At 34.2% G+C, this 18,294-nt stretch overlaps 1 protein-coding gene across 16 annotated transcripts in view; it reads left to right on the plus strand.

Moving 5' to 3' along the window:
* DMD (dystrophin) overlaps positions 1-18,294 on the plus strand; it is a 1,145,450-nt gene that overhangs the window by 754,427 nt on the left and 372,729 nt on the right. For all 16 annotated transcript variants that reach the window (XM_064407380.1, XM_064407383.1, XM_064407377.1 and 13 more), the window contains 3 exons: positions 846-1,021; positions 13,620-13,767; positions 15,773-15,922. In XM_064407380.1, coding sequence (XP_064263450.1) covers positions 846-1,021; positions 13,620-13,767; positions 15,773-15,922 — 474 coding nt within the window. The remainder of the gene's footprint in view (positions 1-845; positions 1,022-13,619; positions 13,768-15,772; positions 15,923-18,294) is intronic.

The raw sequence follows: 18,294 nt of genomic DNA on the forward strand, positions 1-18,294 counted from the left end.
CCACAATAAAAACGATTTTGTCATAAAAGATGAAGAAAAATGTATCCCAATGTATTTAGTAAAACTTAAGAATGGCCCGTATTGGTTATTTTTAGTAGTTTTTAATTCTGTGTGTAAATTGAAACAGTACAATACTTTTCCTTACAAGTTTTGTTGCCCCCAGTCCTGTTAAAAAAAACCAAAACAACAAACCAACCAACAAACACTAAACTCCAAACCAAACCTAAAAAAACAACAGCAACTACAGCAACAACAGCAAAACCAACCTCCCCCCTCCACAAAAAAAAACAAAAAAAAAAAAAACAAAAAAAAAACCAAACCCAAAGCAAAACCAAAAGCCAGTGAAAAAATCAAAACTAAACCAAAAACTACATGAGTTACTAGGCTTCTCGCATTTGGAGAAAAATATATTCTTTAATGGAATCAGAAGTTTTACAGTCTCTGCTTTCCTGACATTGTTTATTTGAGTTTATAGCTAATAGGAACTTCGGACATTTTGTAGTTTAAATCTTACAATGCTTTGTAGACTCTTATATGTGATATATACCTTTGGGTGTGTAGGAGTACATTTGTTCACAACTGTTACTTATTGATTGATGTGCAGAGTATTACTGTAATGCTCTCTAGTAGACAGCAATACAGGAGGGGATAAAAGGCTGCAGAGATGTACTGAAAGGCACTTGCTACAAAATGATATCTTCATGTTTACTCATCTTTGATTTTTCATTTGGATTTCAGAGGACAGCAAAAACTTTCACCTCTTTCCATCTGGCTGGTATGTGATGAAGCATTTTTTTTCAAATTAACTTCCTTATGAAGATGTGAATGTGTTGGGTATTTTTCAGGAGCTTCAAGATGGCATTGGGCAGCAGCAAACTGTTGTCAAAACACTGAATGCAACTGGTGAAGAGATTATTGGGCAGTCATCGAAGGCAGATGCCAAGGTGCTGAAGGAACAACTGGAAAGTTTGAATAACCGGTGGAAGGAGATCTGCAAACAGTTGGTAGAGAAAAAAAAGAGGTAGGTTAAAAGAGAGTAAAGTTATTATGAAATTATTTTTAGTTATTTTAGATTTTATTCTGGCTTGAAATTTCAAAGGAGCTCTCAACATCTAGAGTTTTCGAGTATAAAAGGAATTACCAGTAATTAAATTTTACATTCTATAAGTTGTTCATACACTATAATTTGTTTAATTCTTTTCTACCTACTCCTGTCAGTGACATCCCCTGGAGTCCCTTCCAGACTCCATATTTTTATATTTAACTCCTAATGTTTAAAAGATCCAAACAAACATCCATAACTGCTCAATTTTAAGTAGAACAGTACAGAATTTACAACTGGTTTATGATCTTTCTGTTTGATTGTGTGTCATTAAAGCACATCTCTGTGTGCTATACTAATGATACCTTAGTTGATTTAAAAAGGTAAACATAATATATTTCATCTGTCAAAGTCGATGCCATTAACATCTACATTTCATAGGCTGGATTTTAAAAATGGATTTATCAATTTAATATTATTTATTATCATTTTTAGATAAATTTGTTTTTCTCATGCAGGCACACAGAGCTAGAGTTTGAGTTACAGATAATACAAAAATAGTTTTATACCTTTAAAAAGATAACTTTTTAAGTTAAGTGTAAAAAAACCCCAAAAGTTGCTGTTAAGATAGTTTTTATTAAAGAGCATGTTCTTAATCTAGATGTTTATCCTAACTGGATATGCCATTCTGCTTTAAAATACAATAGAAAATACAGGTAGAGCTTTCTTCATGGTTGTTTGTTGGTTTTTTTTAATACCAGAACATTCCTTATAGAGATAGATTAATCAATGTTGGAGATGTACTAGAAGAATAGGTATTGTGCAACAAGTTTTTTTACTTCTGATGTGTCACATATCATTTTTCTGCTCAGAGCCACTTGGGAGAAAAAGCTGTGAAAATGCTTATTTGCATCAAAAAGGGAGTGTTCTGAAGGGTTATAGCTGACCCTAATCATGATTAAAGTTTCACTTGGAACATGTTGTCAGTCATTGGAACAGGCTTCCCGAGGAAGTGATTGAGTCACCATAGAATCACAGAATGGTTGAGGTTGGAAGGGAACTTCAAGTTCATTGAGCTCCAACCCTCCTGGCATAGACAGTGAAACCTCTCCTAGATCAGGTTTCTCAGAGCCTCATCCAGCCTGGCTTTGAAAACTTCCAGTGATTTGAACTCCACAATCTCTCTGGATAACATGTATTAGTGCCTTACAACCCAGAAGCAAATAATTTCTTCTTTATATCTAATCTAAAGACTCTTATATCTTAAGGCAATTCTCCTTTGTCCTATCCATACATACCCATGTGAAAAGTCCCTTTTCAGCCCTCCTGTAGTTCTCCTTTAGGTACTGAAAAGTGCTATAAGCTTTCCCAGTGGTATTTAGAAGACATGCAGATGTGTCACTTAGGGACACGGTTTAGGGATGTGAGTTCTGGGTTAAAGGTTGGGATCAATGATCCTGAAGGTCTTTTCCAACCTAAACAATTCTATGTTAAAAGAAGGAGGTGCAACAAATAATCTACAGCTGTCAGAAGCTTAAACAATTATTACTGCTGTATTTCCAGGTGTTGATGGTACTGTTATTTGTTACACAAGGGAGTCTTTGGCCTATATTTCTCCCATAAAAAGCTTTTCTTTTGTATACTGGAAACTCATCTGTGTTTCCAAGCATTAATTTGTTATGTTACAATTTGCAAGTGCAAACACTTACAAAATAATAACACATCATTTTAACAGCCCTGTAATCTGCTTTGGCAACATAGAAGAAAGAGATTGGTGGTTGAGCTTTGTCTGAGGATATAAAATATATTACTGTTCTGGTTAAGATTGTTATTGATTGTTATTGTTCATCCCTTCATATATTGGTAGAAATATCTAACTGAATGTTTGGCTCAGTGCAGTCTTAGAATATTGGAATTTCTTGACACATTCTGCATTTTAAGGAAGCCTAGGATTTGTTAAGTGGGAATAATCCAGTTATGTTCCCTAGATGGAGGTTCTTAAACAAACACTTGCATGTGTATTCCTCCTTTTGTTCTGTTTAGTATGTTGACTGATTGGTTTGTTTTCCTCTAGAATGACAGCTTGTGTAATTTAGATGAAAATCATTGCAGAGACCTCAGTTAGTGAACTTTGCATGAATAATAGCATTGCACCAGGAGGAATACAGATAGTGTTGTGTTACGTTGATAGAAATGTTCCTGGTGTACTTTAGTGAGACGCAAGTGCATCAGGATGTTTCTATTCACCTCCCAGTCTTCTTGGCTGTGTGAGACCCAGGGAATGCTTTTTGCTCCCAGGTCTTGGAAACACATCCTACCCTAACATCTGCCACCACACATGTGATCTCCTTTTCTTTTTCTTTTCTTTTCTTTTTTCTTTTCTTTTCTTTTCTTTTCTTTTCTTTTCTTTTCTTTTCTTTTCTTTTCTTTTCTTTTCTTTTCTTTTCTTTTCTTTTCTTTTCTTTTCTTTTCTTTTCTTTTCTTTTCTTTCCTTTCCTTTCCTTTCCTTTCCTTTCCTTTCCTTTCCTTTCCTTTCCTTTCCTTTCCTTTCCTTTCCTTTCCTTTCCTTTCCTTTCCTTTCCTTTCCTTTCCTTTCCTTTCCTTTCCTTTCCTTTCCTTTCCTTTCCTTTCCTTTCCTTTCCTTTCCTTTCCTTTCCTTTCCTTTCCTTTCCTTTCCTTTCCTTTCCTTTCCTTTCCTTTCCTTTCCTTTCCTTTCCTTTTCTTTTCTTTTCTTTTCTTTTCTTTTCTTTTCTTTTCTTTTCTTTTCTTTTCTTTTCTTTTCTTTTCTTTTCTTTTCTTTTTTTCTTTTCTGTTCTTTTCTTTTTTTCTTCCTTTCCTTTTCTCTTTTTCTCATTTTTCTCTCTTCTCTTCTCTTCTCTTCTCTTCTCTTCTCTTCTCTTCTCTTCTCTTCTCTTCTCTTCTCTTCTCTTCTCTTCTCTTCTCGATTGTCAAAAGAAAGAAACCTAGTTAACAGGGAAAAGTGGTGTGTTCTAAGTAGGTCTCAATTGTTGATGAGCCTAGGAAGGAAAAGACCATAGGCTTATCAGCTGCACAGTGTTTATATAGCCATGATGTCATGGGATTTGCATAACTGTTATGCTTTGACATTTTTTATTTTTCATTATTTGTCCTAACTTGATTGAGGATGCAGTCAGATTCTGTCTTTTTAAGACTTGAAACCCATGTCACCCAAAATACTTTGATTAATCCTTAACATCAAAGCATGAGGCAAACAAAAGTTGAAGGAAGTGACCTCTACATACAGTCCAAAGAGCTGATATAAGTCATGGCATTGCCCAATGCATGTGCTGGTACTATGTCAAATTCATTTAAGTATATTTATTTAAGTATATTTAAAGTAGAATATAAATTACAATAAATATGGATCAATTGACATATTTTGATTTCTATTTTTCAGAATACCTTTAATAGACGATTAAAAATATAGTACCTGCAAAGTCAGAATGCTTGTATTGTGACTCACATAGGTTTTAATAGTCCTTTTATTTTTGTCTATGTCTCCTAAAAATTAAATTTTTACAGTTAAAAGAATGTTATTATTATGAAGGGGATTCTAAGATTTTTTTCAAGTCAATTTTGAGAATGAGAAAGTGGAAGGAACCATTTAAAAAACATATTGAAGTGAGGTAATACCGAAAGGAGTGCCGACTGGGTATAATTCATTTTCATATAATAAATTCAAAGAAAAATAAAATAGATATTAACATTTAGATCCTTCCGCAAATCAGAAAAGAAAACTGAATCTAAACTTTTAATAGGTTTCAAGTTTTATTCTTTGTAGCTAATACATTCTGCTCTGCTTTAAAGTTAATTCTCAGTAGCTCAGAGTAGTGATCAACTGAAATTTTGTTTCCTATTACATTTTTTTGCTCAGCAGATCTCAAGATAAAGCAGCAAGAAATTAGCAATTGAATGGATTCCAGAAATGAAATCTGTTAGTGATTTCAGATTCAAGTGTAATGCTGCTAAGCATTTTTGACAAGGAAATTTTATATATTGTAAGCTCTGTTTTTGCTATTTGCTTACCCAAATGTAAAAAATTGATTTTGATAATCCCACACAGTTTTACATGAAGTTTTGAGCTTTTATGTGAGGCATTGACAGTCCCTTCTAGATGTATTTTTCAAGCTGAATTCAAAGATCAGTTGGGACTGAGGGGAGGAGGGAAGCAATTACAGGAGTAACAGAAAGTGATATAGATATTTTTAGAAGGTGCATGAATGTGAGAAATTTGTTGGAGACATGAGGTGTATAGTGACATTTCCATGAATGCTGATGACATTATGCCTTAGGTACTCAAAGGCTGAGTTGATAGTGGAAACTCCAAAACTGAGCAGATGGGCAACAAGTAGCAGATGATCTTGATCAGAGACAAATGTGAGGCAAGGAATATTTCAGACATTTATCCCACACTTAAATGATGCTGAGCTTGTTACAACTCCAGAAAGCAATCCCGACTTCATTGTTGAAAGTGTTTACAGGCACAAGATGGGGTGGCAGCAAAAGAAAAAGCCATCATGTTTTAGGTTGCATCAGCAAGGGCACTACAAAACAAAACCCAAACCAACAAGCAAAAAAACAAAACAAAACAAAAAAAAGCAAACAAACAAACAAACAAAAAACAAAACAAAACAAACAAAAAATGCCACAAACCAAAAAAAAAACAAACAAAAAAATCACAACAAACCAAAAAAAACACCTGTTTTGGTGATATCAAACATTGTGGTGTACTCATGTTGGTTACTGTGTGCAGAGCTCTGTGCATGTCAAAGGATATAAAGGGCACACAGAAAGTATTCATGGGGGGAGCCAGATGAAATAAGCCAAGGTTTGGAGTGGCTGCACTGTGAGAGGAGACTAAGTAGGTGGGGATCTTCAGTCTGGAGAGAAATCTCAGGAGGGTTATGACTGAGGTTTAAAAAGTTGAACGGATGGGTAAACAGAAAGTGGAACAAAATGTTATTGACCTAATTCCTCAGTACCTAGAAGGGAATATTAGTTGCTGGAAATGTAAGATATGCTAAAATGGATTTAATATTTACATTATGGTTTCTGAATATCTGAGATGTGCTGGCCACAGAAGATTATGGAGGAAAATGTCATGACTCAGCCCAAGACAATTCTTAACCTAGTGTCTGTGGGTCCTGGGAGAGTATGAGGTGAATGGAGCAAAGGAAATGGCCTGTCTTCTGTGTGCCTCTTAACTACCATCTCCAGTTCTCAATGTTGATCGCTCTCTGTTGGGCTTTTCTGAAACACTTGGGTATTTTTCATGTTCTGGTGTGTTGATTACATTTTAGGGAGGAGAGGACAAATTCTCCAAAATTGCTTTGTCAGTTTTCCTGAGGTTGTATGGTTAATTGGTCTGGTATTTATTTATAATACTATCAGTGCATTGATAAAGACCCTGTAAATTCAAAATATTTCCTCTAACCACTGTGAACCCCACAGTTTCAATCTGGCTTGAAAGGAAAGATTTAAGCAGGATATAATTCAAAAAGTTTCACCATGTCAATTCAATTTTCAGAAATAATTTGGAATAAATAATAGACTACCTGAATTATAAGAACTGTAAACCATATCAAAACCATGATATCCTATAAATTGCTGAAACTGATCACTAGATGCTAATATTAATCTCAGTGATGGACTGGCAGTTTTAATGAATAAGAATTATTTGGACTGCGAAAGGTCAACTTAATTAAAAACAGACAAGAAAACAAACTAAATCTCAAAACAATTTGAGAAACTTGTACTGCTCTTCAGTAAAAAGGAGCTGGTTTTCAGTTTTCAAAGGTCAAATGCTGATCCCAGGCAAAGCACAGACTTAAAATTGACTTTGAATCTCCTTTCTTTGGTACTGAAGATCAAGAGGTTATGCTTGAGTTATGTTTGCGTAGAATGTTATCTTCCACTTGCCTTTATCTAAGAGTTTCAAAGCTGTAGAAGTTTGAATTCAGTGTTTAAAGTTTCTGTATCTTGCAGTCTAATCCATCCCGCTAAGAATTAAATGAGAATTTAATTTTAGCACATCTAGCCATTTTATCTTACTGAAAACTTTGAAACAGACCAGGCAGTTGAATGAAGTGGAACTTGATTGAAAGTCTGATACACTGCTAGTTAGCAATTTGGGAATTTAATTGAGTTTCTGCTAACATTTTGCTACAAAAGACATGTTTTTGGAAAAGTTGGAGTTTGTACTCTAGTATAGCATGACTCTGAAATTGAGACTTTGGAGACCACGGGAAGTCACAAAGGCCCTTTGAATAGATGCTACTAAGCCCAGACAAAAAAAGGGAAATTCAAAGTGTCTGTGTCTCCCTCTTCATACTCCAGCAATCGTTTTTAGTACTGAACCTTCTAAACTGCACCAACAGAAGCTTGCTCTGCCTTTTCATTCCCTGAGACACATCAGGCCACAGCACGCTGTGCCTACTCTGAGACATGCCACTGGGACATCTGAGTTTTGGATGATTTAGGGAAGTGGTGGTTTGCCATTAGGGCCACGGTGTGCAGCAAGCCCCAGGGCTGTGACGCAGCTTGGGGATGCTCTTTTTGGAACACATGGGGCAGGCAGGGATAGCAAAAGGAACATTAATAGGAGGAGAAGCAATATCTCACATAGGAGCTTGAGAAGGGGATGGCTCATAAATGAGGCTCTTGAAAGACTTGTAACAATAATGCTGGTTGGTCTTTTTTCACTTTTCCTAAAACTTTCTTGTGTAATTTTTGAAAACAGATGCCCAGGAAATAGATTCCTTCAGTGTTTCAGAAGTAATCAGTTTGGGGTTTTTTATTCATCACGATCTGACATTTGTTAAAATTGGGTTCAGTTGAATGGAAGAGAATTTTTCATTATTTTAGCTGCAAATACATTTACACGTTTAATGAGTTTGAACCTGCAGACTGCCTGTTCAGATCTCCACCCAAGCGAATTTGAAGTAATTATGTAAAGAATGACAGAACAACGGCTGTTTACCAGAAGACGTCCAAGTACTATCCTGAATACAAAAAAACAAGCTTTCTATTCTAAGTAAAAATTAATTGTTATAAAGTAAATATACTTTCTAATATTTTTTGTTCAATATCTTTACTTAAGTATTCTTTTTTTTTTGCATAACACACTAGCTACAAGAGATTGTTTTCCTTTACTTGAAAACTCAGCATACTGAAGGCTGTGATTATCTTCTAGCTGCTGTTTAAAAACTGGTGTAGGATGAAGAGATTTTATGACAGTTATGTCAATAAATATATTTTTTCTTTCCAGCACATAATTAGCTACATATTGAATTTTTCTGAATTTTCTTTTTTTGACTGTTTAGACTTCTTATAATGAATCACTAGAAAAGAATTACTGTCATAAATTTGTATTGTGTTTACAAACAGATTAACTAAACTTCTTACTGTTAAGTATTTATATCTAAATATATTTTCTAAAGTTTATGTGCTATTTTAATTTCACTTATTTAAAGTTCCTTACCCTAATGAAGCATATTTATCCATTCTTTAGAGAAATAATGAAAATTAAATTTTTTTTGTAAATATTATCTCTACATTTTTGATACGATTTTGGTGGCCTCATATTTTCAGTAGCAGCTATTAAACACACTAATTCCTAATTTTAGAAACACTATAAATGCAGAATTGATGCCTGCATGTTAAAACGTGAAAAGGCACCAAAATATTATTGTACTTACAGATGGGAATATGAATCACAAGTACAGATCTGCCCTACGCCTATGATTGTACATTTTATTTCTATAGCTGACACCTCCCAAATAAATCTGACATCACTTGCGTGCAGTTACAATCTCTAAACATCTGATGTGTTTCACTAACTATTTACTATTTAGGTTGCTATGGTATTGCTATCACATTGTTGACTGTGGAGATAATATTTGAGCTGCAATTTATATTTTGCACTGTTTCCTGACACTGCACATGAAAATACAAGCTTATTGATATATTCCATGAGTGTTTATGTACTAGTTAATGAATATAACTAAGGATTAATTTGAAAAAAAAAATATAAAAATTATCATATGTACAAAATGTAATTAGGAAAAATGATTAATTTATTACTTAGTATTAAAAACTGAATATTGATGCATTTACTTCCAAAAGTATAACGTATGTAAGATTCCTATAAAAAGATGTGCATTCAGAGTAGTTAATGAAGGGACCCTATGAATTTAGAAATACAAACAGAAATCTGCTATGTTTTACTATGGAAAATACAAATTAATGTGCCTAAGAAAAGCAGTTTGTGTAGAAGGCGAAAGTTACATAGGAAATTCTGTGCTTCTCTGCTGTAGTTTGAGAATTTTCCATCAGTCAAAATGGGTTATATTTCAGGGTTAATAAAATAAACCTTTTGCCAACAGACAAGGAGGTTAAAAGCTTTTTTGGGAACTTAGGTTGGTTTGTAAGGATACAGCAGTATCCTTACAACAGCTTGAAGACCTGTGCTGGAGATGGGTCTGCTTGGCTCCATAGGGCCAGCTGCTGGAATTGTATCTTATTCCTCAATCACCTGGTTCTCCAGAAAGTCATATCCCAACTGCTTTCTCTTGCTCTATCTATGTCTGAGTTGAGTGTTGGCTCATGTTCCTTACTCCAGCTTGTTGAGGCTTGGATTTGAAAGCCCATACTCCCTAAGTAACAAGTAAATGTTAATTTTTCCATGTCACCATGAATTTAAACACCTAGAAATTACCTGTGTGTGTTGTTCCAAAGGTAATTATGGTGATAGAAATCAGTTTGTTCAAAAGGTGTAATCAGTCATTGAGTTAAAACTTTTAATTTGATTAACCGGTTCAACTAACACAAAGCTCTTTGTTTTAGTGTCTTGCATAATATGACACTTGTCTTGCAGGTGGTTATTTATAAAAGAAGTGACATTCTAGCAGGTCAAGAAGAGATGGTAAAGTAAATTATAAGGTGTACCTCCATGTCCTCTTAATTGCAATGAACCTTTAAATTCCTTTACTGCATGTTGTTCCTGATTAGAATAAAGAAGTATTATGGAATGGGGATTTTTTTCCTGAACTCTGAAACCCTTCTGTGCAGGCATACGCACAGAATGACCCACATACAGATATGAAATATGTATATATATATAAAATAGATAGTAGATAATATATAATAGATGACAATAGATAATAGATTTCATGTATATATGTATATATACATATATACATATATACAAAAATCTCTGAAAAAATTCCTGGAAAGTCTTAGGTTAAAAAACACCCTTATCCTACTAATCAGTATTTAAATTAGTCATCAAAGTAAAAAAATTCTTTCCTTCATGACTAGGAAAACTTTTAATGTTTTAAGAGTTGCAGCTCAATTCATAAGGGTGATAAAACTGACAGTATACTTAAGATGAAAAAGGAATCTTGCCAATTGCTATCTCTTCTAGGAGACAAGAAATCTTTTTGATTTTTCATTTAAAATACTATGCAGCTCAATAATTTTGTTCTCAGGTGTATTGAGTTGAATGCTATGCCTTTTCTGTGCCAGAATTAACGTATTTAAACTTGGATCTTTCTCAGGTTTATCCTCAGGGTACCATCACATAATTCCTCCACTGAGCTATGCACTTCACAAATGAGTAGAAGTGAGAGGAAACCAGAAAAATGAAAGTTGTTGCTGAGAGCCTGGGCTCTGGAGTACCTGGTCAGATTGAGAGACTGAGGTTTTAATATATGGTTTATGGTATAACACTGGAAGCCTGATTCCCAGATTTCTATAACTGGGGCAGGGAGGGATAATGCCTCAGAAATATTTGAAGTTGTGGTTCTGCTTTCAGGAGTATAGGAAGTTAATTTTCCTTCATTTTATGGTTGCAGTGCTATGGATCTCAGCATAGATTAACATCTGACTCATTTTCACAGAAACAAATGTTTTGATTAGCTGGTTTTAGGTGACCTATTTTGGTTTGAGAAGAGCATATGGCCTCTCAAGTCATGAACATGAACACTTCTCAGTGAAGAACAGTGCAATAAGCGTGATGCTGTAAAGTTGTTGTGGTTTTTTTTTTGCATGACCTATGCAATCAAAAGGTAATCTGTGCATATTGGAGAGGTCCAGAATTTCTGTCTGAATAACAGTACTCCATAAGAGATCCAGAGTTGTAATAAATAAATAAATATAAATCTGTTAGTACAATAAATATTTATTAGTACAATAAATATTCCTATATCTAGGAGCATCAGCATGTTTTGTTGATATCAGTGTCATTTCCAGTAATCTTGGGCAAATGGCAGTTCAAGAAAATATTCATGCATGATTCTATTAGAAAATCTCAGACAAAATCAAGAGAGTAGGGCTGTTTATTCTTTTGCTGTTTATGGTGTTCATTTTCTAATGTATTTGTATAAATGTGTATATATGTGTATAACCATAATTTATATATAAGTGTAAATAGTTTTGGAGAATTTTATTGTTTTCACAGCAAATATAGTCTCTTACTTGGTCCTCTAAAGAACAATTTGGAGCCAGTGGCTTATGTTTGTTTAATTTGTAGACAGATACTCTGACGTAACTTGTTTCTGAGCTTTAAAAAAACCAAAAAACAAAACAATGTTTGGCTTATATATCAAGTAGATATTAAGATATACTATTTTAAGAACAAAACCAAGTAAATCTACTGATTTAGAATCCATTCTAGATCCAAACCAAGAATTTGATCTAGAACTATATTGAGATCTTGTTCAGAGCAGCACAAATTTGCCAAACATTTCAGTTTATATATAACTTACAACCAGCATTTTCATACTCTAAGTGCAGTTCTGAATATTGACTTTATGTGTTGAAAATAAGCTTTGTTTTTGGTAAAGGAGGCTTCAGAGAAATCTTATCACTGTCTACAACTCCCTGAAATAAAGTGCTAGTGAGGTGAGGGCTGGTCCCTTCCCCCTAGAGACAAAGGATAGGACATCAAGTTGGGCCAAGAGAGGTTTAGGTCAGATATTGTTACAACCCACTGCTGAAGGCAGAGTAGCTGAGATTCTTGTTAGTAGTAGATCACTTTGGGCAGATTACAGTGAAACGACAGTCAGTGACAAATTATCTGTGTGTATATAGCAGGTTTATTTCAGAACAATTTGATTGCAGTGGGAAGGAGGTTTGTAGGCATTTTAGTTATTATCTATAGAAATGAAATAACATAGACGTGTAAAGATATCACTTAAGAAAATGAATAAGGAAAAGAAAGAAAAGAAAGTATAAGACTAGATAGTGAAGAGGGAAAGAAAGGCCCATCAGTGGATCAGGCAATAAGATTTGACTGTTGCATTTTTTGATTGGGCAAAGTGATGGTCTCAGTCTTGATCCATTGGGGCTTAGAGAAGCCTGCATAACATAAAGTTCAATATGTTCAGGTGGGAATGCCCAAGTACTTCCCCTGGGGAGGGGACAGTTAAGCACTCTCTGCTGCAACACTGTGTGTCATAGGCAGTCCTCTGGTGAAAGGCTTCAGAAATGAGTCTGAGGGCAGTTTGGGTATTATTGGTTGTTTATGCCACTTTCTAAAACAGGACCATACCAGTGTTATTTGCCCACTTATGCCCCATCCGAAGGGATGAATATCTTCAGGCTTTTGAGTGAGGGTGAATGGTCCCAGATACTGCATGAGCTAGTTGTGTATCAGAGGAAAATGGCATAATAAAAATATTATCCCACCTTGCAGGATCTGCTTCTCATTGTTTAATTTTGATAAGTATTTAATCTTTCATCTTTACATACAGGTAATTCTCAGTGTGTGAATAATTTTGGTGGTTAAATTACAAGTATTTTTATACAAATTGTATTTTTTGTCCTTTAGAAGGTCTCACTCCAAATGTTAATCCCAAGCATTCACATTCTACCAATGCTCTTCCCTGCTGCTCTTGAAATTTTTTTTGTCTGCATCTCTTGATAGCTTCAGGAGCTTTGCACAAAAGTTCACATCTCAGTATATTTATATAATCATAGTGAAAATGAGCAGATGAGTTGTAGTTGGAGATGAAGTGTAGACATCTAAATTTAGGTGTTGTGAATCCCATCTTATTCCTACTTATCGACTGTGAACCTTACTTATTTTTTGTGAATCTTAACACCAAACTACATGGCACAGTTACTGAAATATCTTGTTTAATATGTCCAAATGATTCTGTTTCAGGTTTTACACATTGGTAACACTCCATGCTAGAATTCTTAGTTATAGACACTGGGCTTCACTGCCGTTACTTCAAGCAGAATTTTAGTCAGAATAATTAGCTGCTTTCTTTCTGGTGTGCTTGTTTGCTACCTGCCATATGTAATTTGGAAGCTGAATTTAGTGGTGTCGTAAATTTTGTGTTGATCTTTTCTTTTAAAATACATTTAATGCCATGTTAAAAGGGCATTGGTGTTTGTCTGATATTTTTTGATATGAAGAAATCTGTGGCCCGCTTATAAAAATAATTAGTATAAATTCTAAGAATTAGTTATCTGTCATCCTTTACTATGGATAAGCACTTCCACATAAAAATAAATTTATAGAAACCACAATTTCACATTTTTATTGCAGGATAGAGGAAGAAAAGAATATTTTATCAGAATTTCAAGAGGATTTGAACAAGTTGATTTTATGGTTAGAGGAAACAGACAACGTTATTTGTATTCCCCTTGAACAAGGGAATGAAGACCAGTTGAGAGACTGTCTGAGCAAAGTAAAGGTATTGTAAGCTCTATTCTTAATATATTCTTAATTTATCGATTCTACATTGAAGAAAATTAAAAGCTATTTTGCAAAATTGTTTCTGACATCAAACACAGCATCCATATAACTTTTTTAGACAAATAAAGGCTGGGAATTTCAAAACCCAGGTACAAATATATATTGATCATACTAAAACCAGAAGACTAATGGAAAATCTACTGAAAGAAAAATATCCCAAAACTAGGAAATTAATCATTACCTTTTTCATCCTCATTTCTTAATTCAGAACATGACTGGTTTATATGTACAGCATTTCTCTATTGGTGTCTTGTTAACATTTTATAGCTTCTCACTTATTAAATGGTATTCAGTATTTCACAAGAGGATCCAGAACTGCATGCATAATTATAAATGTCAACTCATTAAAATATCACTGCAACATTTTCTAGACTAAACATCTAGGTGACTTATTTTTTAGAAAACTTAAAAAAGACCCATTAGAATATTAAATATTTGTTTTTAATGGCTGGAATATTTTCTTGAATATATTAGAGTTTGATACTGGTGATAAATATATTCAACAGAAGATTCTGTGTTTAGGTTTTTGAAATGTATTCAGTAGAATAACTATTTTTCATTACTTGTACAATAATAAATTGAACTGTAATTGGAAAATGTGTATTACTTATAGGATGTATGCCTAAAGGTTTTTCTATCCTTCTTTGAGGATAAGGACATAGTTATCCTTTTTGTAAATCCAAGTTGAACAAATTCAGCTGGTAATGGATAGAGCATTAAAGAATTTGAAGAAAATTTTTCAGTTTGATATATCCTTCTCACAACAAAGTTAGGAAAAAAAAAAAACCAAAACCAAACAAACAACAAAAAAAACCCCTAAAGGATTATTTAGTAAAAATCTATCTTCAAGTTTCTCTTTAGGTAAAAACATGATAAATATAGTTTCAGGAAATGGAGACTCAACCATGTGGTGAGTTTGTCCTTCTGTTCAGCCGAAGATGTCATTGAGTTGGTCAGAGAATTTGTGAGGCTGTGTTGTTGAGGATATCAGATCCAAGGCAAATAAACACTTTTAAGGAGTGTTAGATGCATCTTAGAGTTTGCAGAAATGATTAAGGGTTTAAAGACTAAATAGATTGTTCAGAACCAGGAAGGCTCTACTCTTCACATACACAAATAATTCCTATACAATATTCCTAAGGGATATATAGTACAAATATAAGGTGTTAGCATCTCTTATTTGTATCTTGTTTTTACAGTCCACCTGCTTTTGGAGCTGCACAAAAGGGAATACATCCTAATGGAGCAAATAATGCATTACCTTGCAGCATGGCTCATTTCATACTTACCTGCTTTTGTCAATAATCAAGAACAAATATGGAAAAACCCCAGAACAATAAAACCCTTGAAGCGACATTAACCTTACTTGATAAATTAAGTTACTTTGACAATATAAGTTTTCAGTAACAACATATGTGTTTGAGAAGTGGTACATTTTGATGCTGCCTTGCTTTTCCTTTTGACTTTCCTCTTTTTTAATTTTTTTTTTATTTTCTGGGGTTTTTTTAGTAAACATACATGAACATTCTTAAGACATTAAACTGGAGTGGAGAGCTTTTCACCACATACCTTCTGGGTGGCTGTTCACAGCCTGGAACATATTAAAACATTTCTCCAAAGTGCTTGCTCCATACCATATTACAAGACTATTAAAATTGATATACATGAAGTATTGAGTATCCAGGTCTGGAATTTATAATGTAATAGTGATTAATATCCTGAGAAGCCCTGTATTATGTCACGTAGAACTCTCTTTAGACTTAATTGACCAATACAGTCTCTTTTGGGTTTTTTTTTTAGCCTTCTACATTCAGAAAGCAACAGTTATTTTGTCTTGAATTGAGTTTATTCCTTTGGCTGATACACAAATCAATAAGGGTCAAGATAAGAGAGCTGAAAATCCTACCACAGTTCATCTTAACTGCTGTATTTGTCTGTTCCAGTTAAGAGTTGGAGAGCTGCCGCCCCACAAGGGAATACTGAGACGATTAAATGAAACTGGAGGAATAGCACTTGGAAGTGCATCGCTGAACCCAGACAAAAAACATAAGCTTGAGGGTACACTGAAGGAGGCTAACCATCGTTTGTTAAAGGTTAGACATATTACTGATATAACTGTGATATAAAATTTTAATCTGCAGTGAATATTTGCATTATATATTTTCTGGTATGTATAATTTTTCTCTGTATGAAGAGATGATTGTGTGCATAATGAACCTGAGGAAGAAAAATGGATACAATACACTGCTGTGCGAAACAGTGATAGCAAACCAAGACCATTAGTGACTGGAGTGATGATGCTGCACTCAAATATACTCCCTAAATTACAGTTCTTCTACTTAAGGGTGGAATGCACAGCATCATTTTTGTAGCTCATTGCTTTTGCTGAAACAGCAAATATTCCAGGCTTTGTTACTCAGGTGTGTGAGAGGCAAATGTTTGATTTTCTTTATGGAAACACTTCCCAAATCTCTCCTGTTCCAAATCCCAAGATGAACACTGTTTCACCTTCCACCACACTTCTCCCAACCTTGAACATTCACTTCTGGGTTTTGTGTAGCAAAGTACCAAATAGTTTGCTTTCCATAGTGATGGAAAGAAGTAAGGGAGGACTTTGTTCTGTTTTATTGTGGAAATAGCATATTTTTGTATTGAAAACTGGTGAAAATTAGTAGCAAATTTGGTAAAGAGAGGTAGATAATTTGAGTGTTTTCATGGTAAAAATGATAGAAAGCAACATCCAGAGGACTACTGGCCAAGGTATGGATTAGCCTGCTTGGAAACAATCAAGGTAGAATCAGTGGAAGGATTTCTGTTGAGACAGAAACATTAACCTGTGGCATCTGTTTGTTAAAGTTGCCAGGACACTTGGGCAAAAAGGAATAATTCATTGTGTTCATTGGGGGGGAAAAAGTGAGAAAACTATATGAGTATCTTACTGAAAAGGCAAGGTAGGGTTTCTGGTCAAGAAGAATACTTCCTGGGTTTTCTGTTACCATTTTCATGAATACATTTGAATTTCAAGCACTGATATGAGAAATAAAAAGAAACGTGATGTGGTACTCTTACTAACTTCTTCCCAACAGGAGCAGTCTGACAAAGTTCAGAATATTAGCTAATGACTCGGGCAATATTGGATAATAAATATTGATCACATTCACAAACTCCAGGCTGGACACATAAATCATTATTTCAGTGGCTGGACAAAAGTATCTTTTTCTCTATAAATGGGCTTCTGAAATCAATGTATAAATAAAAATTCAGAACACTTCAAGATCAAAACAATGTTATCTACTGGCTGAAGGAAGCATGTACATAGCTGAATTCAGGGACTGTGTTAACACCTAAGCTGTGGTTTTAAAAAGATGGCATTAGTTTTCAGAAAAAACTAATTAACTTTTAGTCAGATCACATAAATATACTTTAAGAAAATCTGCAATTTGTCACTGAATGTAGCATTTTACTCATTAGTCATACACCTAAAAAATTGGAATTTTCATTTTCTGCTGGCTGATGCAAAAATGTTTCAGGTCTCCGGTTACAGTCAGAGCAACCATGAATGTTATTGAAAGTACTTAGGTTTGGGTGAAATACGTGAGACAAAAACTACTGTTTAGTGAATCATTACAATTTACTGAATTTTTATAATTTTATGTCTCCTAGATCTAATGTGTCTGGCAAGACAAATATTCTTGGAATTTCTTACTTGAAAAATTTTATTTACTATTAAAAGAGTATAAACCAAGGAAAGTAATTTTCCATTTGAGATCATTACTTAACCACATAATTTCTATCTCTGTTATCTACCCATGGAGATGTATAAAACTGAGTTCTCATTCTTCCTTGGTCTTTGAATGTAAAGAATCTGCAAAATGCAGTGGTTTCATTTTCTTTCTTGTGGGATTTTGTCCTTTTTTTTTTTAAAGAACAGAAATTGAATTTGAAAATTACAATACTCAAATCCATACTTCTCTGAAGGTGCTCTCCTTCACAGGTTTTCTGTTTTCTCTGTGATCTTGACAGATGTAGAAAACAAAACAAAATGTTAGACCTTTTTTTGGGGTTCGATAAGATTTTCCCAATGATACTGAAGGGAAAAATAATTATTTTTTCATTTTCATATGTTTTGCTGTTACTCATTATTTTTGTAGGAAGCCTCAATTATTTGTTTCACTTTCTGCCCTGAAAATCTAGGATCTGAATTAAAACTAAAAGTCATAGAAAGAAACTCTATGAGCCTGACAGAGGAACTTAATGTTCTATTCATTCAGCTGTAGATATGGATATGTAAGCACTGGAAAAACCCCACAGATATTTACTCTGAGCCAAAGCTCACAGGATGGGCACTTTTATATCAGACAAACTTCTTAGGTCACCTGAGGAGGATTCTGTAGTCAGTGGTTTTGATGAGGATATATTTTTTGTGTTCCTCAAAGCACAGTAGACAAACATCACCACACAGAGA

This window comes from Passer domesticus, chromosome 2 (genome assembly GCF_036417665.1).
Source record: "Passer domesticus isolate bPasDom1 chromosome 2, bPasDom1.hap1, whole genome shotgun sequence".
Classification (NCBI taxonomy): domain Eukaryota; kingdom Metazoa; phylum Chordata; class Aves; order Passeriformes; family Passeridae; genus Passer; species Passer domesticus.